This window comes from Chelon labrosus, assembly GCF_963514085.1.
Source record: "Chelon labrosus genome assembly, chromosome: 11".
Lineage (NCBI taxonomy): Eukaryota > Metazoa > Chordata > Actinopteri > Mugiliformes > Mugilidae > Chelon > Chelon labrosus.
Window position 1 is genome coordinate 16,280,671 of NC_140344.1, and position 24,573 is coordinate 16,305,243.

At 42.4% G+C, this 24,573-nt stretch overlaps 1 protein-coding gene across 1 annotated transcript in view; it reads right to left on the minus strand.

Annotated features, from left to right (window-relative positions):
* mctp2a (multiple C2 domains, transmembrane 2a) overlaps positions 1–24,573 on the minus strand; it is a 31,183-nt gene extending 6,610 nt beyond the window's left edge. Inside the window, exons 1-19 of the mRNA XM_084555751.1 lie at positions 24,359–24,573; positions 22,747–23,727; positions 21,655–21,714; positions 21,462–21,573; positions 19,079–19,221; positions 18,895–18,971; positions 18,681–18,795; positions 18,551–18,574; positions 16,068–16,241; positions 15,236–15,366; positions 14,942–15,128; positions 14,682–14,775; positions 14,489–14,591; positions 14,292–14,391; positions 14,087–14,188; positions 13,917–13,991; positions 13,529–13,648; positions 3,746–3,865; positions 2,667–2,708 (exon numbers count right to left, since the gene is read on the minus strand). Coding sequence (XP_084411877.1) covers positions 2,667–2,708; positions 3,746–3,865; positions 13,529–13,648; positions 13,917–13,991; positions 14,087–14,188; positions 14,292–14,391; positions 14,489–14,591; positions 14,682–14,775; positions 14,942–15,128; positions 15,236–15,366; positions 16,068–16,241; positions 18,551–18,574; positions 18,681–18,795; positions 18,895–18,971; positions 19,079–19,221; positions 21,462–21,573; positions 21,655–21,714; positions 22,747–23,715 — 2,748 coding nt within the window. The 5' untranslated portion in view covers positions 23,716–23,727; positions 24,359–24,573. The remainder of the gene's footprint in view (positions 1–2,666; positions 2,709–3,745; positions 3,866–13,528; positions 13,649–13,916; positions 13,992–14,086; positions 14,189–14,291; positions 14,392–14,488; positions 14,592–14,681; positions 14,776–14,941; positions 15,129–15,235; positions 15,367–16,067; positions 16,242–18,550; positions 18,575–18,680; positions 18,796–18,894; positions 18,972–19,078; positions 19,222–21,461; positions 21,574–21,654; positions 21,715–22,746; positions 23,728–24,358) is intronic.

Below are 24,573 nucleotides of genomic sequence, written 5' to 3' on the forward strand. Positions count from 1 at the left end.
TTGTAAAAGCTTCCTTTTAAGGTGCAGTAATGGAGAACCAATTTGATCTCTCACATATTCTCACAGACACGTGTGGCCGTTATCAAACAGGGAGGGGGGAAAAAATGCTCATTTAGTATAATTTTAATTAAAATAAACTGTGCCAAATTTGAATTCTCAGACTGAATATTTTTCTAGTGACTTTTTCGACAAAGATACGTCTAAATGAAATACACCTGTGTTCTTGGGAGTTTATCTCATATGGAGCTAAAAAAATAAAACCCAAATAGCTTACTTGGATGAGGCTTTAATGTTTTGTCGGGTCCACGTGCTGCACCTCTAATAATGCATGCCACGGATCATGACATGGGCAGCGTGTCTGACTGGTGTGCTCAAGGAGACCCAGCGGTGACTGTGGACTATTGGGTGAGAGATGGAGTAACCCCGCAGCCCAGTCTAGCACCCCCACAACCCACCACCTCCCCCTCCCCCCCAACTCCCCTGGGCCAGGCTGTGTGAACAAGTCAACCCCAGACCAGCGCTGCCAGCCGGGGGCAATGAAAGGGCTGTTTCATCTTCCCTGTTCATTTCTGTTGGAGATCTATGGACTTGTTTTGCCTCTCTGTTTCTTTATGTTATGATTAAATATTGTCTATCTGCTCAATTGATACCTAAGGCCAAAGGGAAGTCACTTTGCCCACACATAATTTGTAAGCTGTCTCCTTCCCTGAGGACAGATTTGTTCACAGGCAGAGAATCTGTTCTGTATTATCCTGCTGTAACACTGCCTTGCCTTTCGTCTCTCTTTAACGTCATGCCTTCACATTCTTGCAGCTCTGTCTGAGGTTTACATATTTCCTTCCTCAAGGGGGAAAAAGGGGGATAAAAACATATTTGAGTGGTAATCATAACCTTCTCAGAGGGAAAAGCCTTTATTCATATGTTAGAGGAAAAACCACGGGAAAGAAAGCAAGGCTTTGAAGTCATCAAATTTAACACTGATCACTCTTTAACCCCAAATATTTTTAAAGAAGACTTTGATAGGGTGTGTAAAGCGACACTGCTTGATCTAACGGTATGATATCACATTCAAGTGACAGCAAGACCATAACAAGACTTTCAAATAAGCCACTTTAAATTAAAGCTGACAGCTTAAAATAAACATGGGTGACTGCTTAATTAGTAAATGAAAGGAGATATTTCATTTCCTCTGAGTGTAAAAGGACTTAGAAGGCTCATAGAAAACCTTTCAAAAGGCTTTAAGAGGCGAAGGCTGAGTTTGCAAACACGTGGCGTACAGAGGGGATCATAAACCAAAGACACTGCCATTCCTTTAACTAAAAAAAGTAAACATCCCATTATTAAATGCTAAAGTTTCAAGGTAAAGAAACACGCAATAATCCCCCTGTGAAGCACTGATATTAAACCTGGTGCAAAAAGGTAACCCTTGCCAAGGTAAAATTCACAAATTCCTGTATCACTGCCGTTTGTTTGAAGCACCAGTTTGCTGGTTCGCTTCAGTGACAGAAAGGGTGGTTTTCCACGTTGTGTGTGCAGACATATCATGCGAGTTTCATCTGTGAATTAGCCCATCCTTTCAGACAGGATTTGGTGGATGTGCCTGTGTTTTTAAAAGAAGCTGGCTTTTTCGTAGCCCCTGGTCATCACAACAGAATATATTGAGCGCATTATGGATATGAATCCTGGGCCTAGACATGCAGCACAGGGGTCATTGCTTGGAGGCTTTGCGTTAGTTCCACACTTCATTGCCATAAAGCAATAATACACATCCCTGTTAACTTTTCCTTCTTTACAGAAAACAGTGGGATGAGCATAATTGAATATTATGTGCTGTGGGAAGTATAATTTTCAGGCTACTTAAAGATTTCCTGTTGTTTTGTTTTTCAAGAGACTCTAGGGGGATGTAATAATAAACACAATCATTTATGATTTCTCACGAACGGCCAAGTGAAGATGACTGATAACCTTTTGGAGCAGCGTACGAGTTTATTACTGGGTTACTGTACTTACTGTTCATTTGTTCTGGTAGCAGGTCATTCTCAATGTAATGTAACTATTCCATTCAGGCAATGATGATATGAAAAAAAAAAAGCTACAGATTATATCCTCAACAGCTGTTCTAATGCTGTTTAAACTTGATTTATGGTTTTTCAAAGGGTTGCAGTATCTCAGCGGAGTGCATCGTAGAGTGACACTGAACACCCAGAGGAATAGAACAAAGAGCTACATGCTGCAACTCTTTCATAGATGTTACCCTCATTTGGAATGCATGAAAATATTTCTATTCTTAGAGAGAAAGGAGGATCTGAGAATTAACTGTCATTCTGACTCTGCTAAAATACTGACTGGAACATGTACGCCGTTTGAGTATTTTCTGAGAAGAAAGCGTGCATTTTATAGAAGAACCACAGCAATTTGCAGAACCACGTTTGCACCCGCCAGAAGCGTGAACACGTTTGTGTGTTTCCGTTAACCTTGGTTATATAGAAATAAATATTGGTACCGTTTGAAAAAAGGATCTTTACACAAGCCACTGAGTAATATCACTGGGAAATGATAACATAGTCTGTGTTAAAAATATTTTTTTTTTTATATTTATAGTGAAAACTTTGTTCTACCAAAACATATTATCCCTTAAAATGCTAGGAAGAGACAAGATAAAATACCTTCTCGTCTTCGTCTTCGTCGTCACCCATGGTCATGTTCACCTAAGAGAAAATAAAGGGTACAGGGTGATTTCCAACGAATGGGACATGTGGGCACTGGAGCATTTTTAACAAACACCTAGTAATGAAATTTTCTTTGAGTACATTCACCCCTATTGGGAGAGGCTTGTTTCCATAGAGACTGCATCACAGGGGTGACCTCACACAAAAGAAGAGGTGAAAAAGGGCCTTCCTCACAAGAGCACTGTCACACCAAAGCAATCTCTTTTCTCCACAACATAAGCACACAGAAAAACAGAAAGAGGAAAGAAAAAACACATTTAATTTGGATGTTGTTGCCTAGATCACTTTATATCAAGTCATCCCTGACCCCACTGTGGTGCACACTGTGACATTGCCTGGGTACAGAGTCGTGTCATTGTGAGCCAGAGGGTCACAGAGGGGTGACAGAGTCTCCACACTGGATATGAGGGTGAGCATGGGCTTTAACATTGCCCAGAGACGGCATCTTAGCCTGCAGCCGCAAACACAATGACTGGGCCAGGGATTGTGCTTTGGGGAGGGTGTTTGAGCAGGCCTAGCCACTGGCTGGCCAACGAGAAGGCTTACAACACAGTGAAATTGGGGGGCAGTCGGAAGTGTGAACGGCATTAACCTTCACAGGCATGTGTAGGGCAAGTATAATTTCCATAACAGTAGATAGAGAGGAGATGGTGTGATGTTGTAGAAAAAGCTGCCTTTCCAATGTGGTGAGACAATAACACAATAAGCTATATATACATTTACAGTGATTTAATTTGAGTGGGTTCTTACTGCTCAATGTTTTATTGGGAGATAATATAGAAACTTGTCTAACCAGCTATAAGCCACAAGGAATGGAGTGGGGTGCATTTTATAGAATAACTCTGTGTTATACAATATGCATGAAAGTGTAATTCACATTAGTGTAAAACTGCAATTTGTCCTGTGTGTAGAAAAAGGATTTCATTCTATATAGAATCATTTTGCACTGTAAAAGCATGCATCTGCAGATCGGTACGGACGAAAATACAGAACAGTTATGGGTCCTCGTCACTCACCAGGTCCTGGTTGGAGTTGGCCTTTCCCTTTTTGAGCTGGAAGTAGTTCCAACCGATGAGCAGGAGCAGGAAGAGGGGCAGCATGTACAGCTCCCAGTTCCACACTGTCACGAGGAAGATCTGAGGAGACAGGACGTGACAGCATAACGCAAAGCGCATCATGCTACAGCAAGCCTCATCCAGGCTTTCAAATCTCAGCAAACCTGTTCCCAAAACTAAATATATAATGGATTTAACCATGTCGTAAACCTTATGATGAGGAGTACATCACTGTAAAGCCTTTTAGATTCACAGCCAATGGTAACAGATTTTACTCCTGGTGGTTTGAAAGGAATAAGACATTCAACTTTTAATATCTTGGAATCCTATTTGCAATATATACACCAGTAGCACACTGCTGGCAGAGTGCCTTGCTGCTGAACAGATAGTATGACATGGATAGGCAAGATATGCTGTCTCTTAACTAGCACATCAAATCCTCTTAGATTCGGAGGCAGCAATGCTGTCTGACGAAGCACATATGGCAACTGGAGAAGCATTTGCAACATTTACCCCCTCTGTGGCGATGATACCGAGAAAAGCCAAGACCCCTGGTAGAAATAAGATGGATCACACTGAATGAGTAATCCCTCATAATTCTGTAAAGAAGTGGTGCTAAGCACGTTGCACAACACCCACTGCATTTCACAGCAGAGCACTAATTGGGCGGCTGCATTTAAACCCATTTAGTGACAGCCTAATGAGTCTGTCTCCAACTGAAATTATCAGGAATGTGTGAGGAGGATCACACCAGCAGGTTGACAGGGATGAAATAAAAATGTCCCCCACAGCAAGTGGAATCTTAAAATCTATTATAGTGTGAATAGGAGCCATTACCCATTATATGGTGCACTTTATTTTACCACAGACATCATACACAATGCCTCATATTTTATATACATTTATGTCGTTAATGCATCCTTTGCAACGGCTACATTCATCCCACTTTTGGGACAACATTTCAAACGTGGAATATCCTGCTATGTTGAACCCACACGATGGTAACACGGTGCAGTCCAGGCTCAAAGAGCTGGAGGCTGCTTAGACCACAAACAATATGTTCGAGTTAAGCCCGAGACAGGATGTGAAGCACTGAGGCCTTCAGGCCCCAATAGATGGCCTGTAAACAGCAGACTGCTCCTGTCATAGCAACCATGTGGAGTCCGTGCATGTGGCTCTGGGGGCCAGTCTACCTAGTGCCATACCAGGCCTAGGTTCAAACACCCACCAGGGAAACGTGTACCATGAGTAATGCAGACAACACTGTGGCCTGAGTGCCCAAGGCTTCACCACTGTACTGCTTATTATCCCACCATACAACCTGGGAAAGGGCGGGAGAGACAAAACATCATGCGGGAACGCAGTGGGATGGCCAAGATGCAAGGAAATGAACAAAATGAACAATATATTTCTGTTATTTTTTTTTTTTTATAAGAGCTCATTTGAATTACGTATATAGCAACCAACTAGAGCTGGTGAGGGATAAAAAAAGGTAAACAATGAATATGCATGATGTGCAGAGATAGCTGCAGTACATCTCCTCTCTGTTATGAATAACTTACGTCATGTGTTGTCACCCCAGTTCCCATGAGGCAATTCTAAAGCAACGCTCCCCTCACCCCAGAGGAATTCTTCTAGCTGGTGGACAGGTAGCTTGTCATATTCCCTGTATTCTCATAAAAAAGGAAAAGGAAAAGGGGGGAATGTGCCTAGAAACTGACATGAGCCCAGCAGGAATGTTGAACCTCCTTGCCCTCTCTGCAAAAGCTGCAACATTAACCACTAAAGTCTAATTGCTTGGTCTCTGTCTTCCTGTGCAAGTCAACAGAGGGAGCCAATTCATTTCCGCCCAGGGAGCCAGCAGAGAGAATCTGTCACAGGTATTCATAATCGCCCACTAATGCAAATTTCTGCTCGCCGCGTTCTGGCTCAGTGGACAAGATAAAAGCCCACAGAAATACAATGCCTTGTGTCTAAACTGAGTGCTTAAATGAGGGTATAAACCAGAACTGTCAGAAATATCTTCTCAATTCCTCCCTCATGGTATGTCAACCCATGTGTTCAGGATTTACATGCTTTTTTTTTACCACTAATAAAAAACGATGGAGAGAAACATCTGGGAAAAGCTCTCCGATTCCTTCACTCAGGTGAACGGACTGAGATTTTGCCGTCAGATATCCCACAGTAATGAGCAGAGGCAGGACTATTTCTTCCCCTTGTCGCCTCACATTCTGCAGAGTTTCAGTGAAATGCAGACAGAACTAATTCCCCACTAAGTGGTTTATGTTTTATTAGCAAGCAGTGGAGTGATTAAAGGACATGTTGGACAAATTGTAGCATTTCACAAATCGGTCTAAAAAAAATAATCGACTTTTAAGTTGCCATCAAAGATGGGCTCCATTTAAGAGTCCAACTGTGTATTTTTTCATCCAATTACACACGTCAAGTAACACCTTGAACTTCTCAACATGTCAACTATAAATGTCGCACTAGTGGTAAAACAATCATTTATTTAACCAAAGAAGACACAAAGCAACAAACAAAGGCCGGGTAGGAAATAATTAATGATAGACCAGAGCATTTTGGTTTACACACAGCAGAATTGGATAACGAGCGACTTGTAATTGAACAAGTGTTGGTATGTATATCTGGGAGGAGTGTCTCTAATGTAGGAACCCTCCCTTGACAAACACCATTTAGCTGAAAAATGGCTGTATGATTATGCACAGGGTGCCTAGGGAGAGAAAAAAAGAATGAATTAATAAAACTATTAGCACACGCTGGAGTAGATGATGGAGATGCACTCTCCTTAGCCACCTGTAAGCGCTTGGAGAAGGGGGCAACCCTGGGCAGTGCGATTCTGCCAGGAGGGTTAAGAACAGCCTGACAGATTTGTTTTATAGTGCCATTAATATGATTCCACTAAATGCATTCTGCGCCTTCTCATGCAGATCCCCTGGCCAGCAGAATCCAGCACCTAATAATAAAGCACTCAGCGATTAAAAGTGTGAATAAAATAACTTAAAGCTGAGCAAGCATGTCAGCTCCCGCCACCCACACTCTCCCAGGAGAGGGAGAAGGGATCGTAGCAGGAACAAAGGGACAAAGACACCTTCTATAAAAGTTTCTACCGTTCTGTAAATTGATTAACAGAGGGTGGCTTAATCTACCAACCTGAACTACTGACTGGCAGACATACTGCCAGACTGCAAGGCTGCCAAATCTTCTCCTTATACATTATAACAGACAACGGGCAACATATCAGTGTTACACAAAAAAATACTGTTGATGAGCCAAATTAGTGTAATATGAAAGGACGCAGGGCTATATAATATCATTACTGTTTCTGTACAAAAAGTAAGAAAAACACTATTTTTTTTTAACATGGTACATTTCAAAAATACCCTTATTTTTAAACTACGTACCAAGCAAAAACAGAGATTTAATCTTGGCTCTATCTTCACTACTTCTCTTCAGTTGCACTCGACTTGGAAAGCTAAACAAAGCGAGAAGAGCGCCAGCCAGCATTATGAGGGTCAGTCATGGGGGCTGTGGACGGATGCCAGATTACGTGAACATATACTGAAAGAGTTTAAGACCGACTATAGGCTGCGGGGTTTGTGTCTCTATGTGTGTGGCTGTCTGTGTGTGTGTGCGAGAGCGAAACCAAAAAAAAAAAAAAAAAAGAAGGACAGAATCGGAGCATGTGCAAAATGTGGGATGTAAAGATATGGAGAAAATGGTTCTTATTTGACATAAACATAAATAGGAACCTTTATAAAATCTGGAATAGCCTGTGCTCAGATAGAGATGATTATTTTTTTTCTGGGTGAAATCAAGGTCAGTAAAATGAATCGGTATTGCTTCCTCAATTAAAACACACACACACAGGCAAAAACAGATTAATAATGAATCAAAGGCGAGTAGCTCAACTCATGCAGGTCCCTTTTTGTTTTGAGCCGAACTGAAACAGCGATGAGGGGGCTTATGTTAGGGACAGGAGCGGCAGGCTTTAAAGCAGCTGTAAATGCAGAGCAATGAGACATGTAATTTGTGTTGAGCTTGGGCCAGTGTGGGGACAGGCTTTCAGGGGGAGTCGGAGGCAGAGGAAGCGCAGATAAGATTTCTCTTCAGGGCAGGTAAGAGTGTGTGGGCAGCCATAGTGCTCTGAGCTAACGCTGAATAAATATTTCACTACGCTCAGCTCAAGTCTTATCGACTGGGGAGAGCGGAGAGAGAGAGAGATGAAGAGGGGGTAAAAGAGAGAGCAATAAAACGGGAAATCTTATGTCCCTCTTCAGCGGGGCGAAACAAGTTGTGGCGGTTATGTGGTGCAATAATAATCCAGATTTTAAATCAAATAAGAATATACTAATATTATTTATGGTGCCAAAAATTCTCAAATTTAGGGATTAGTCCTCCACTTTGTTTGCAATTGCTACTATTATTTTTTCTTACAATATTTTAAGTGAAGAAATAAAAAAAACACCTATGCTAAAAATAAGCATAAAAAATAGATAAATTGGGTAAATTCACTAAAAGTATTTCATAGCACTGGTGGTTTTACTTATGTCAAATTAAAGTTAGCAGTAGCAAAATGATAAGAAAATGCCACAGATTGCAGGTACTCCCGCACAGTATAATGCAATAGTGATAGCTCTTTATCAAAGCACTCGGGAAGAGCAGCTGTGTGAGGCAAAGCATTAGCATTTGCTCAGAAGGCCAGCTCTGGCCGTTGTCTCCGTGCCTGTCTGACACATGCCAGGGCCAGCGTAGCACCAGTACGAGGCTGGAGCAGGGCAGTCAGCGGGGGCCCTGTGGTGCCTGTCAGTGGTGGCTACACTGACCCCGCACTCCGGCACTGGCCACTAGTGTTTAATCCGTGTCGGGAGCGTTAACACTGAGCGACCTCCTGGGTGACAGATCTGCCATGCGAGCCTTTCCCCCTGAGGAGGTGGGGGTGTGTGTGTGTGGGGGGGGGGGGGGGGGGGGGGGGGGGGGGGGAGTGGCATGGACTCTCTCTCCCTGTCAGCTCAGCTCACACACGTTAACGCGTCGGGGCCAAGACCGGCCCTGAAACAGCCACACACAGGGGTGGACAGGTCGCTGCCTCAGCTGCATGGAGAAAGGTGTCCTCTGTGACTAGGAAGGTGGTGAGTATGTTAAAGGCAGTCATTATAATACGGCACACACAGCGGGGTCAAACGCAGAGCACACTTCTACTAGGCTGAAGACACGCATAATATAAAACAACAAAGCACGAATCAGGCACAAATAAAATCTTTCCTTCTCAGGTGTCAACACCTTTACTTAGTAATACTTAACATTTAATTTTGTTTTGTTTTACAACAATAATAATGAAGAATACAGCTGGTTTAACTTGAATCCAATGTGCTCCCAACTTTAAAGGTACTAAAACATCTAAAAATGTGAACAATTTCACAGCCCTAATGAGGTGAATATTAGCAGAAAAAGCTTATTAATCCCACTAAGAAGGTGGCATATTCCAAGGTTACACACTGCATTCAGCCAGCCTCAAGAGCTGTCAGCTAACATGCAGACATTTGCAGGCAGCTAAATAATAATACTGGAGGCAATGCTGAGCATTTTGCAAGTAGTCACAGACTCTCATTTAATAATTAATAGATTTCGGCTAAAAAACCATGAATGCACACATCGCCATCACTGCCATCAGTTTTTTTTTCCCCAACTAGACACATTCCCACTGCACAGTCTGTGAGAACTCCCACAGCCGAGGAGATGGAGTGTGTAACCCCCCTGAGACTGAAGAAATCCACTCCTTTAAGGCCTCCAACTTTTTTAAACAGAGAGAAAACAGATGTAAAGCAGAAACAAGGAGACAATTCACAGGCGTGCACAGTCCTCTTGCTGTTCTCACAAAAGCTCAGCCACACTGCAATGCAGTAAACCACAAAAGAGCAGATCCAAGACTCACAAAGCAACTCGTTTTCAGGGACAGTGTTAACAAGAACAATTATGACAACTCTGATTATGGCCTTGATCTTGGCTGTCTGGGGTTCTGGTTAATGGCCCTGACTGCCGTGGTTCTACACAGGTGGTCTCCCGAGACCTCTGGAGCCAGATCTGACCCTGTCCTGCCCTCATCTGAGGGGGACGATGATTCTATCAGCCCCCCAAAAAAGCACCCACTGCAGCTGCCAAGTGTGTTTACAGCTGCACCGCATCAAACATTCATCAAATGCCATCTTTACAGTGTGTGATGTGAGGCAATCAGCATTTCACAGGCTGTCAAATGATGTCTAAAGCAGTTGCTACCTGGCAGTGTCAAAAAGGAAACGGTTCAAATACTCACATTAGGTATACACGTTTCTTTCTTGCCTAACTCCTGACAGATGAGGTACCTCATATGTTAAAATATTAATTCTACTTAAATACTTAAAGCAGTCTAATGACACCAAAGCTCAAAATCAGCTTTCAAGTGTAAATGATCCTTTTTCTTTTTTCTTTTTCTTTTTACCTTTCATCCATTTCATCTAAATCAAAATTGTTCTCAACTTTAAACTTCTGAAACAGATTAATTTGGCTGGTTAATACATGCCCGTATTACTATTTTATTTTATCTTCTTCTTTTTCGTGTGTGTGTGTGTTTAAGTAACTTGTGTCTCGTGGTCTAATGCACAGAACGGAGGATTTTACTCCAAGTTGTTCCCACGAATAGTTCCTGTTGGGAAAAGTAACTGATCTGATCTCCTCGGCGCCTCCGTTCGTGTTTCTAGCAGTGCTGTAGCTCCATCTACAGGTGGTACTCTTGTGTGCAGCAAAGAACTCTGGGTGACCCCTCTGCAGTCACTGCTGATGTATAGCACATTCATCTCGCTCAGTCTTAGTGAAAAGCACATCTAAAGGCACTGATTTTATGAAGATTTTAGCTGTCACATTTTTCTCTCTCACAGAGGAAGGAATATGCTGTTGTCAAACTCTTGAAAAGAGCAGATCCTCAGCTCATTACTGTAGCATAAACAAGAGGAAGGGGGAAAAAAATCAAAATTTCTTGTTTGTATTTCCATTCACTAATGAAAATGTTTATAAGGATTTGCCAGAACTTTGTTTAAAAGCGTGAGAAAGATTTCTTTTTTTTTGTTTGTTTTGTTATTACATTACCTAATTAGAGAGACTATTTTAAAACTGCAGCCCATTGGTGGAAAATTGAAGGCAACTTCAAACTGTATGGATTCTGCCGGTGAGTTACCACAATCAAAACAAGTCACCTCCCGCACTCACAAACAGTAACAACGCCAAAAGTCTTTCCATTCTTTACAGAGTTTCCTCTCACGCACAATCATTTAGTAGTAGCATAAAACCAAATAAGCCTCGGTGCAGTTTTCTGAACGCCACTCATGGGGAAATCATCTTAATTTTATATAAAACCGACATTGTTCTTTTCACTCGCTTAACGTGAACCAGTGTGGTGATCCCTCATGCAAAATTTGAATACCTTACACACCACACACCAACAACCACTTCATAATGCATACATGAATCTACATAAACAGGATAGCAATGTAGACTGCATGCTGTGTGGAGGTCAGGGAACTGGCCTGTGGGACTGACTGATATAATGGCTAAGTATTCCTGGTAAAGCACTACGTGAGCATCCCGCAGTCCCAGTAAAAACCACAGCAGTGGTAATGCATTACAGGATGTATATAGTGTAAAAGGGTAGGACTGGTCTGCCTGCGTGATAAATAATGTATTGTAATGTATATTAAAGCTAGACCCACCAATGCAGAGCTTCCTACTGGCATACCCTGAGAAGCCCTGCGCTGCCTGCCACTGTGGAAAAGAGCAGACACTAGTGGTATAATTATGCACATCTGAGAGGCAAGCAGAGGCCATCTGTCAATGTCTGAATCAGTTACCTTATTACCACTGCCTAAAGATATAAAGATAGGAGAGGGAGCTGCTTTCATTAAAGCACATGGTGGCATGCTGCTTTAGACAGCTCCAAACACTAACTTAATTGGAAATGATGACTTGGAGGAGGAGAAGTGAATGTACGGTGGACGCCCTTGGAGTGGGCAGGGGCACGGCACTAGGCTTGTAACGACAGTCAGTCAAGACCTCGTCCTTGCCCTCACTGACAGTCAGGTGGAGGCAATATTTACATGTGATCTGCATGTTTCGTGGTGCTTGTTGCTTGTTGAAAACGCAATAAATCATGCAAAAAGAGAACTTTGCACCCGCTGAACTGTCAGTCTGCTGATGAGTGGGTGATGAATGAACAGTGCCAGTTTCACTCTGGGCAATTCTCACCACGCACCTCAGACACTTCGACTGTTTGAAGCAAGCCTCGTCATAGACAAAGGCGTGCTCTCACCGCTCTCCTACTGTCTGCTTTTAAACATATCAACCAGTGTGCTGGTTTTGTCAGCGTCTCAAAACAGACCTGTTGTTTTAAATAAAAAGGAAAAGCAATTACAGTCATTGTCGCGAGAATTACCATCTTTGCTGACAGGGAACAGATGACATACAACTGAGAAGAAAAATAAATGGGAAGCAATGGACTACAGTTACAGTGACAGTCGTGGTGAAAATATTGAATCTTTTTCCTTCATTCTAAAATCTCAATTTGTGCGCTGCACTCCTAAACAGCAGGTGGAGTAGAAGTGGAAATGAAAGATTAGAGTGTACCACCGCACACTCCCATCGCCCGCGGAGGATCTAATTATAGGTGGAAGGAGATGGCCCCATCCCGCTGACCTGTCACCTGTCAGCCTGCCTATCCTCCTGCTCTCCTGCCCGTATCCATGCCTGACCGTCTGCCTCCAAGTCTCTCGCTATCTGGCCGCGCTCTTACTGAACTGTCTTCCTCTTTCTGTGCGAACCAACTTTCTTTCCCAGATAGTAGCCTGCCTCCCACTCTATCCTTACACAATTGCCTGCATTGTTCTCTGTCTTCCTGCCTGTGTGTCCGCCTGTCTTTCTGTGTGCCGTGCTGTTCTAAAGGCTGTGATACACTGAGCCTGGCCATTGCCTGGGGGGATTTGCACCTCGGGATCAGTGAGAAGGGCTTATAGAATACACCAGGTATGAATTGCATGTCATCCTGAGACAGAGCAGACAGAAGAAAGGCGGTGAAAGGAGAGTTCTTTACACACCCTGTCTGTGACCGCTTCCTCACCCTGACACAGCGCTGGCAGGGCTTTCATGGCAAGTGTACACTCTTAATCATGACATTACATGTCCTGTACTGCGGGGGATTCACTGGGTGCCTTAAGATTATTTAAGCTTAGGTCCTAAGATCATATACCCTCATTAAAATCAGCTAAACAGAGACATTTAAACAGGGTTCAAATCTCAGAGGCAGACTGTCACTACTCTACCCAAGGAAGATGAGACTGTGATCCTCCTTACACCATCCCTTGGGTTAGGAGGCTTTGCTAAGAAGTCAGATGTACAAACACCAAAACCCCATCCCTTCAAATTCACTCTAATGTCATCAGAACTGAAGGAAAGCCAAGTGGGGTTTGATTTATAGGATGAATCACATCCATCACGTACGCACGGGATAAAAACAGAAGGCAGCCATTGTTTTTCATGGGAAACAGGCTAGCAGAGAGAGAAAATGACTAAACCAAAGATTCTCCTCAGCAGCTAATTCACATAAAATGAAAGAGTTAAAACTGGGCTGCAGTGAAATGGGACAAAACTTGTTCGCCCCAAGGCTTAAAGAGAGTTCATTAACGTGAAGCAATGACTTACCAGAAAGGCTATTAGACTCCGTTGCGTGCTCTCCCACTGAACACAGCTTTTAATGTACTGTAACGTGTACAGAACTGCTGTGCTGATTTTTCGAACCCGATATATATGCTGGGCAAGATCCTAATGGGAAATTGAAACCAAACTCCGGTTAGTATCATTTGATACTGGACATAATGTTTATGACTTTGCAATGAGGTCGGATCAGCTTTACAGTCCCCCATTTTTTCCTAAAGTTAAAGTCTATTAAACTAATTAGTTTTGCTATGACCGATTCAAAGCCTTGACCCTGTGGCAACTTTATTAGTTGGGATAAACATAATGAACATTCTAAACATAATGGCAAGCCTTTTTTGTTTCACCTTCTGCTAAAAACATCAACAGACATCACCTTTTTGGAGAACTTTGGGCTTTCTTCTGTTAATTTTGTCTCTTTGGGCTGGAAGGTTTTGATACTGGCTCTGATCTGGGACAAAGAAAGAAAACAATTAATGATGTCAAAATTATACAGGATATTATTGCCATAATAACTGACTCGACCACATTCAGTTTGGTCTTTACTTGGTTATAGATGACCTCCATCACCAGTGTGATGGTTCCTTTAGATGGATTTCCCAAGTCTTCTTTCTTCAAGTGTAAACACACGTGCTGTCCGTTCTGAACCTTTAATAATTTCAAAATACAACATAATTATATTTTACAGTTCACTTATAGTGTGTATATCAGATATTAGCAGTTAAGACATTTACAAACGAAACAAACTTACAGTCAGTAAAGGAATGGCCACTTTCCCCAGAAAGTTTGCTTTGTCTCCATTTTCGTCAAGGACAGTCAACTCTATCACATCGTGAATGTCCTTAATTGGGCTGTAAATAAGAGTTGTACAAATGTTATTCACATCACAGATGCACAACACAAAGCAACACAAATGACCAGACGTTTTATTTTTATTATTTTCCTTACAATGTTAAGGCTTTGTTCCACTCTGGATTTAGGGTCTTGCAGATTGTGTTGGTTTGAAGTTTGCAGTTCCCGAGCTCAATAACACAAAAGGGGTTGCTTTTTCCTGCAAAATGACTTGTTGTTATTCAGTGTGAACAAAAGGCTATGACCACGAGAAAAGAAAACACAAAAGTGAATAGCTGTTGCAGATTACCATTGAGGTCTGTTGCGGAAAGATCATTTGCCTTTATAACGTTGACCTGAAGGAAGCCAACGTCTTCCACGCTCACGTGAGAGTTCTTAAGGCTCTGGAAAAAATATGAATACAACCCTGTTATTCAGACATGGTTAATAAATGCACCACATTCAATTGAACCCCATGTCAGACAACTATATTAATAGTATTAGAAGAAATATATATATTCCTTTGTTTTTGTTTTTTTTACAAAAAAGAAAGAAAACAAAATGACATACATATCTCTCCATCACTGTGTCTCTCTCATCAGGCTTTGACAAGGTAGCACTTTCAATGTCAGAGACGGAGACTCCCCAGCTGGGTCTCAGGGTGGCCAGAAACATCAGCTTGCCTTTTCCTGGGTTCAGCATATTCGTGTAGAGCTGCCTCTCATTTAGTGGAAGTCTTGATACGTCAACCTCAAAGCTGAGACACGAAAAGAATAACGCTCCATTGAAACATATAAGGCTAACTGGTTCTGTGAAGGAGATGATATGAGGCAAAATTACCACTACCGACCACAAAATACTCACATGCCCCATGATTCTTCACACTTCCTCCCTCTCTTTGAGCACAGCTCCACCTGCAGTGGTTCCTGGTTATCTTCAAACTGATTGAAGTCAACCTGCTCTCTCCACTGGGGATTCGCCTGAATGCAAAGGCTCTGAGGGCAGTAAAGACACAGATTCAGCACATACAGTAATGTGGAAACACACACACACACACACACACACACAATCACTTTGACACAATGTCAGGTTTAATGCATTATCAGGATGAGCAGCTCCTGCATGACAGGTGGATTAAGTCTTCATTCAGTCCAACCAGAACAAGGCAGGAGAGGAGAAAGAGAGGTGTGTGGTGTGTCTGTGTATCTATTTGTGTGTGCTTGTATGTGCACACCTCAGTAGCCACTCTGGGATTGTAAACACTGACAGCTTCCAATTAGAATCAGCTTTGTTCAACAAACAAACAAGCAGAGAGGAAAGCAGAGAGGTTTACAAAGAAATGACACGACAACACAAGACAAGTGCACCATAGAATCATCAGGGGGGAGGCCAACAAGTACAGGTAGATGAACAGGGCATGCTGGGTATGCAAATGAAGGCAATGAAGCCCAGCACCCGAAGCACAGTGAGAAGTGAGTGGCAGCGTTGCCCAGTCTAATGAGCTGCCTCTGCCATGGCCCAGTGAGCCAAGGTGGAGGTGAGTCACTGACAGGCACCTGCTGGGCAAGAAAAGCGGGGAAGTAAGAGATAGAGGCTGAGAAGAAAGTTAAGGTATAAAGAGCATATATTAAAAAGACAGAGAAGCATGAGAGTAGGAAGTATAGGAGAAGTGTGAAAAGAGAAAGAAAGGTCCAACCTTGCTCTTGTACTTCTGATCACCGAGGCGAAAGCGGACATAAACGTCACCCTGGCCGTACTGCGGCATGTCCTGTCCCTCCACCAGGGTGACTCTGAGCACCCCGGTCCACATCTGGCTCTTCAGCTGATTCTTAGGTGGTTCAGGGCGCGGAGATGGTATGGCATTGTTCTGCTGCAGTGCAAAGAAACACATGTACGGTTAGTTTTTATTTTTAAAGCAACGTGCACGGAAGCTTTGGCTGCTCTCCTCCTTTTACCTGCCCCCGCCTCAGCCCGACACCTCATCATGTTCACAGAGTGCATAAAAGTAGGACAAAGGTTTACACTATACAGTGCATCTCTGTTGGAGCACATTAGCACATCTCTACTGACAGGCAAGCCACACCACGGAGGCTCCTGGAAAGAGAGGAAGAGAGGGACGTCAGCGAGCAGCCAGATGTCCCTGGCTGTGACAGTCCCACTCATCACTGGCTCCCAGACTGAGTGTGGGGAGGCAGGACACTTGGCATACTGCACCAGAGACAGCAGGCAGCAGTGAGTAATGATGCAAACCACACAGCTCTCTCATCAGCAAATTATGCATACGTGCAGTATGTATGGCCAGCATAGGAGTTTGCTGCATGTTAGCAAATTAATCCAATTTGAAACTGAACAGCAAAGTCACAAATCTTTCCCACTAAAGAGGCGCTATAAAACAAACCAAGATATTGTGCTTTCAAGAACTCTTTGGAAATAAAGGACAGCCCAGCAAATAATTCACTTCTCCTGCCGTGTGTCACAGAGGGAGTGTGAGAGAGAGGCCTTGATATGTTTCCATGTTAGAGTTCCCGTGAGGCCATGCGGTGATAGGCCAGGGCTGTAAAAACAAACAGCACAGAGGTTGTGTAGGGCTGACTGTAATTAAAGAGCAGGAGCGTAATCTGCTCTAGCCTCTTTGATTGCCCAGCTCCTTCGGCTGCCCCGGCGACGCGGCTTCAAACAGCCCCACTGCAACTCCCCTGCCACTCCGGCCCCTCCTCATCACTAAAGGGTCGCAACCCACATTGCCACCCAATCCGGAGGGGATCAAAGCACATCTCTGGGACCTGAATTAACATGGAATACCACAGGCACAGCCCTATAAATATCAGCCCCTTCAAAAGAAGAGGAACAGAGGGAGTGGAGGAGCGATATAAAACAGGCCTCAGCCAAGTCATCCCAAGTGTTTATCTTGGACACATTTCTATCTCAGCGGCCAATAAAACAATTCCACTTAACTGTAAGTGGCCCCTAAAGAGAATCTATTCCTGGTCCTAAAAGGGCTGTGCGATTGCTTCCATATGGTGGGACAGCATGGGGACAAGCATGATGAGCTCAGACCCAGGTCCATTTGGCTGGTACCTCAGCACTGTCCATCCACAGCTGTGATATTACATCCTAACATCTGGGTTATTGCCCGCTATGCCTGGGAATTATCAGCCTTGCCGATCTTAGGCATCCCACACTGGCAACATGCCTCGAACAGCCGAGCCCCCCTTCCGCTTCTCCCATACGCCCCCTCCTGTTTGAAACACTATCACACAGCAGAGTTTTACTCAGGCACTTGCCATTCCATGTCTCTGTGGTGGTAACACAGAGGGAGAAAACGATGTTCTGACAGAGGGGGAGTAGAGCTGTAAGAGCCGGGTATTCAGCACTTCCAGGATAGGTGTTAAATGCAATAAGATATTGTACGTTTGTCAAAAAAAAAAAAAAATGAAATGGGAAAGAAATGGCATTGTTACATTGTTAAATTAGCACTGCGATTTAGGCAGCGGAACATTGTGCAGAGTCCCACCACACATTTCTGTCTCCCTTTGAGTATCTTTAACCATCTGTAGCGGATAACCTAGAATGTGTATGAAAATGGCATTCATTCCTTTGTCATCTAATTTCAAATTGAGATTGTCTACTGGACCATCAAGAGACTGAACAGTGGCAGATGTAGTGACAGCATAGGTGTGAATATAAACCCACTCGCTGCAGTGTGAGTCCCAAACAGCAACCCTCCTATTTCACTCTGAATCTAATTACAGCTGCAATATATTGAAAACCACTTGAGAAGAGATGGAACTTTGTTTACTACAAAACCAAATACGGCTCTATAATAGTCATCTAAGGGCTCTTTCAAGACATCACATTCAGCCAATAATATTATTTTGGGGTTTTGATCAGGATGTGATATTGTGCCATACATTTTTCCACACAGAACGACACCGCTGAAAAATATTATGCATTGCTAAGAAGGTTAACTATAAAACCACAAAAGAAATAGGATGTGCTGAAAACAAGGTTACACACAAAAGCCCGAGCATACGCCTCACTCTTTGTTGCACCATAGTACAGTGAGCTACTGCCCCCTAGTGCTTTAGATCAGGCTGAGTAAATGAAGTAGAATGTGAGACACTAAAGGCATTCATGTGATTAAGAGTAAATGTGTAAATGTGATATACAAATCCATACCTTATTCTTTTTTTGAGGCCATCTCTATGAACAGAAAAGAAATACATGAATGAGTACTAAATTTTAGATTAAGCTTAAGAACAAAAAATGGCATCCACACACACGCTACTCAAATCTGAAATATTCTTACGGGGCCTTTTTTGATGGTGGCATCTCTAAACATTAAGCAGACATCCACTATAATCACTCCCATGTCATCTTCTTTACTTTTTGGATCATCGAGACGCAACTCCATTTCGTAGGTTCTGCGAAGAGACAGAAAGGACAAGAAGATTAGAACTGATGGATAGCTTTATGGGCTTCTTTTTTTTCCCCCTAAAATTTATGAAATATGTATTACTCACTTGTACAACTCAAGCTGTTTCACAGAAATTGCGCTGGATCCCATGAAGTCATCAGAGGTCCGGTTTTTATCATAGACCTGCAACAAACAAACACATCCACAAACGTCACATCTCGTGCAAACGGAAATTGTGTGTTTTGGCACGAGACCACTGTTGCGAGAGAATGCAAACAGGCAGGGCTTACTCGAACTTCCACAACATGATCTTTGTCTCGGAGAGGATGGGAGAAGGACTCGTTCCAGTGGGGATTCAAGTTTTTGTACACCACTTTGCTTTTGTAGAACTGTTTTCCTTCAAGTTTGAACTTCACATAAGGATCACTGGTACCTAAAATTAAATAAAAAAATTAAAAAAAAACACTAATCAGCACAATAATGTTGTGTAACAAGTGTGGTAATTATCTCAAGCGTTAGATTAACATACAATCGTTGTATGATTATTAATTGTGTGGTCATGAAAGGGAATTTATTTAGGTCTTGTGGCACTATAAAAATGTACACTGTGTATGAAAACACACAAATACACACCCTTCCCCCATGCTAGCTGTGTGAGACACTGAAATATGTAGGGAGGAGGTGCGCCCCACACATGGCAAAAACAGAGGAATGTAGCTGTTTAATTGTCAAAGAGGAGAAACATTCGCCAGCATGAGGTGACCAGAAACCAAAATCTAGAAGCAACCAGTGTTAATCTCCCAAGCCTGTTAAGAAAGTCTGTCTGTGAGTGTGGTGGGGGTATGGGACTTCTTTGTTTCTGCAATTGCATGCAGATTGGCCAAAAAATGAAAGCCAGCCCCATGCCTTCATTTGTATAGGGGAATAAAGGGGTGCTTGAGAGAGCCTGCAGGGAGGCTTGAATCACATGACAAAGGCCCTGTGGGGATGGGCTGTCAGGCCTGTCAGCTCCCCACTCCAAATGAACATCTCGCAAAGGCAGGCAGGACCCACAGCAGCTCCACCCTGCCAGCCTGTGACAGGGAAACCTCCAGGCAACTTGACAGGAGGAGAATGTGGCAGCTAGCAAGGAGAAAAGCTCTGGCATGACTGAGAATGGTGACGATGGAAATTAATGGGAAAAAAGGGGAGAACAAAAAGCAAGGAGTGGGGGCCGGTGGTGTGGGGCCTTTCAGAATATGTAATGACAATGTATGCCATTGGCGAGCATTTGGCACAGTGTTGATTGTTGGGCAAACAGTGGAGAGACAGGGGGCGTGTGGGGATTGCATCATCGTGGTGCCATCTTGTCAGGGAAAGTAAGGTCTCAACTAGCATGGAGTGAGATGCTGAGCTTGGATGGTCCGCTGCCACCAGGCAAGAAAAAAAAAAAAAAAGGTGAAATATCCGTTCACCATTTCTCTGTAAGGTGATTTCCCAAAGCTACTTTAGCCTCAACATAATATATTTTTTGTTAAAACCACAGGATAGCCCAAGGGGTTTGATTTTAAATTAAATAAAACTGGATTGCAATGATCTCATATGACATTTGTATGATGAAATGTTTCCATCCCATCACCCTTGGAAGGTCAGTGTTAATGTTTACTTTTTTCTAAAACCCAAATCCAAAAAACTGCCAAAATCTGTCATCAAATTGTCATAGTCAAGGAGACCACACATGAATTTTCTCATAAGTTGTAATTCCATTTATGGCCACTTGAGGTTGCTGCTTTCCTCAAGCATACACACCTGGGCCTGGGCATCAGGGAATGATCGAGTTCAGCTGCACACTTGCTGTATGTTTCTCTTTGTTTTAACAAATAGTCAATTGCTTCTCAACGGAAAATAAACTCATTCAAATATTTTAAAAATGACCAATAAAATAAACCATTTTTCAAAGTTCATGACTGATTTTCTACTTTTTAAACCGTCATATTGCTACTTTGCTATGATTACACAAAACATTCAATTCCTATAGAAAATCAAGACAATAATTTAAGAGAAGAATGACTTATAATATTTAAAGTTAACACTTAAAATATTCTGTGAAAACAGCACCTCCTTTTTAAATATATAAGCAACGGTTACTTAAATATGCTTCAACACCAGTAGATTCATGAACAGATTGAGTGTTCTCTCATAGGAACTGATTGCTTTATCGTAGTCTGTCTTTTGTCAAACGGGTCTGGCTGCATGTTTCTCTTGTGGTTTGTACATCATGCATCACTTGTCAAGAGACGTCATCCTCCCAAGGAAACAAAAACACTGAGTGAACTCGTCCTATCTTCCCTTCATACACAAGAACACATTTCCCATAAAACATTCCACTGTATGGTTGACTCACGGTCACAACAAGATCATCAGGATGTAGTATATGCACTTAGTGTACATGCACTGCTTCATCAAGGACTCGCCCTTTAGCTGCTACCTTAAGTCAACACACGAAGAACCGCATTCTTTTAGACTTTACGAGAAATCTGATATAACACCTCTTGATGATCCAGCCAAATGTGCTTCAGTGAACCCCCTCACAGTTAAAGTTTTTCCTCTCAGGATATAAGTGAGACAGCAACTTATACACAAGCTGTGAAAAGTCAGAAGGTTGTGTGGCTAGCCTATGTATTGATGACCTACCAGAACGCCTGTCTCTTATGACCAGATTCCTTCCCTGCTTTAGGTTGATGTTCAAGAGGTACCTCTGGAATGGGGCAGGTCCATGGATGTCACTTCCTGGTGCTAAACGCTCCTGTGGAGAACCATTCACATTAATATGCTTTTACATATCATACTATTATTTCAATAAGGACCAAGTTTAATGAGTACTCACAGAGCTGCCGAAAGCATCTTGACAATTTTCTTCAGAGTGCTCAAACGGTTCACTAGAAATCTACACAGAAAATATTGTAATGATGATTCATAAGAAAACAAAACATTTAGTCTACAGTAAAACTTAAATATCTTTGTGGGTGTACTGCTCAAAGGTAATACTGGGTTTAATTAAGAAAAGGATGTCTATTCATTTCCACTCCGTATTCTTCGTATGTGTATTGTCCTTGATCTGAGATAATATCTTTTAAGGACACACTGTGTCTGCAGTACAGTTTGTAAATACTGCTAACAGCAGTAAAAAGTGTCAAGTGTGAGGAAAAGTGAGATTTTATCAACTTTTTTTGTGTTCTTTTTGTTGCCCTCTACATAACACATTGTGGCACTAACTAGTAACACAGGTTTTCAACTGGTTTCTGTGTCTAAGAGAAATCTAGACAAAAGAGGATGTAATGGTTTTGGTTTCAGTTGTACCCAAGGGCTATATTTAGTTGAATCCCAATCCCTTACATTTAACACCAACCAGCTGAGGACATGTCCTCCCAGTAGACTGAATAGTTATTGTCATGAATGCTATAGGGATCGAGGTTACTACAGCCACAAGTCTACGCTTAGGGTAAGAAAAGTAATGTCATTTCCATGCCAACATATTAAGGCTAAGGACAAGTCTTGGGCTAGAGCGTGTGAAAAAAACAAACCACACTATTTGAAAGTCAAATGGAAGTATGCAAAAAAAAAATCCAGTATATGTAACCACTGTTGAACTACTTTACATGTTACTGACACAGTACGTGTTGTGCTGTTTCCTATATTTGTCAAAATGGGGGTGTTTTTAAATGTGTATTTATAATTTTAGTACCTTTTCTCGACCAGCTTATCATGTCATATAAAATTTGATACTTGTTGAACAGATTTAGTCTCTGTAAAGTACAGGATCTCAGATTTATGTGCACAGGACTGGACTGGATTGAATTTTTGTGTCACTTTTCATGGGGAAGCAAACACAAACAACCTTTAAATAACTCAAATAACATACTGATGTCAAATGACAGCAAGCATCCATGCATGTAGATACATACATAATGATACTCACATCTACTGTTTCATCTAGGGGCTCCTCTTCCGGCACACCCTCTTCAATTGAGAACTCTCTCATTATCGAAGGAGTGATGGGTTCTCGGTCCTGTTCCTCCGAGTCTGTCCAGAGCACGTTGACTTGCTCGTCAGTGGGGGAGTCACATGTTGATTCCAAAGAGGTACGGTCTGCATTCTCCATATGACCCTGAGGATCTAATACCAGAGACATCCTATCTACAGAGGGATATTCTCTGATTGCTGACAAAGCCCCAGTTGATGGCTTTTTCTGCTCAAAAGATAGGGTCTTCTTTTCTTCATAAGGATTTGTTTGCTCTCCCATTGAGTTTGCTCTGGCTAGTGCTGCCACAACAGTCTCTGAAAGCACCCTGTCTGTTGGGGGGTCTTCGCCAGAGAGACTCACTCTGTCCACCAGGTCCGGTCTTGGTGAAGAAGCTTGTGCACTGTGGTAAATATGTCTCGGTGCAGGAGTAGGTTCAAAAATAAATTGTTGTGCGTTTCTCCTGGCTCTTTTATCCACTTGGGCATACAGGCCTTCTTGAGGGAAGTTCACTTTCTTCTCTCGGCTTACGTTCGCCATGTCATTAATTTCTTCATAAAGCGACTGTGACTCCACTGGTGCGCTCATTCTATTAGAAGCTGCAGCTGGATTATGAAGAGCTCTGTATGTAACTTCTGGGACTGAATCACTAGGTTTATCAGCGAATTGTGGTCCTTCAGCCATTGGGACACTTGCAACCGAATCAGAATCACTCTGGACAGGAGAGATGCCAAAGTAGATAGCATCAGTGGCACTCTCTATGGAAGATGCTTCACCTTGTGGAAGTGCTAATGTTAAGTCTGGTACAGAAATACTGCGCCGATGGGCCAGATTCCTCCCCTGCTTGGCAAGCAGCTTCTTCGGTGGCTTCTTCTTGGGCAACTTTGTTCTGAAGTTATCAAAAAAGTTCTTTTTCTTGCCATCCATCTTGAGTGATACCTTTCAGATAAGAAAAAAAAAAAAGATGAGATTGAGATCTTTCATTCTATGCAACATACAGGTCTCATGCAGAGCGACAAGATGTATAGTAGCCACTGTCCATGGCAAAAATAAAAACTACTAAATAGCCAAGTAAAATATTCTAGAGCTTGCCAGTGATTGTTATGATCACATCCTCAAAACAAGAACAACTAAAAATATTTGGCTATTCACACATCTAACATCTAACATCCTTTGATAACACACACACATATATATATATATATATATACTTGGCTATATAAAGATGAAATACAATGTACGAACCTAAATATTGTACAGCGTGTACAGTAGGTTAAGCTCTTGTAACAGTGGGGATTGAGCCCTTCAGCGCAAACAATACGGAAGACGTCTCTTGTTTGTCTGCTATCTGATGTAATGACACATCACTACTCCTGGCAGTTTTCTCTCTTTACCTTGTGCCTAACACAAACATAACGTCACAAAACCAAAAAGTGGCTAGCAACATTATTGTAGAGGCCAATTTCACAATAAGTTACTTATTAATCACTCTGCATAAAATATTCTACCTTCCTCAATGCCTTCTCAATTATTCCAGTTTGATTTAAACAGAAAAAACATTGCACCATACCTGTTCAGCTGAGACTGACAGAAAAGTCTGGCACACACTAATTCAGTTTCCGGCAAGAGAACCAGAAAAGTGTCCTACAGGCAGCTCAACCATCCAAACAATGGCGGAAAAAAAGGATTCGTTTAAGGTAGTGCACTTTCCTGCTTGAAGAAAACTTTGTAGACATGTGATTGGTGGAGAAGCCAGACTGGGTGAAACCAGCCATACCAGTCACA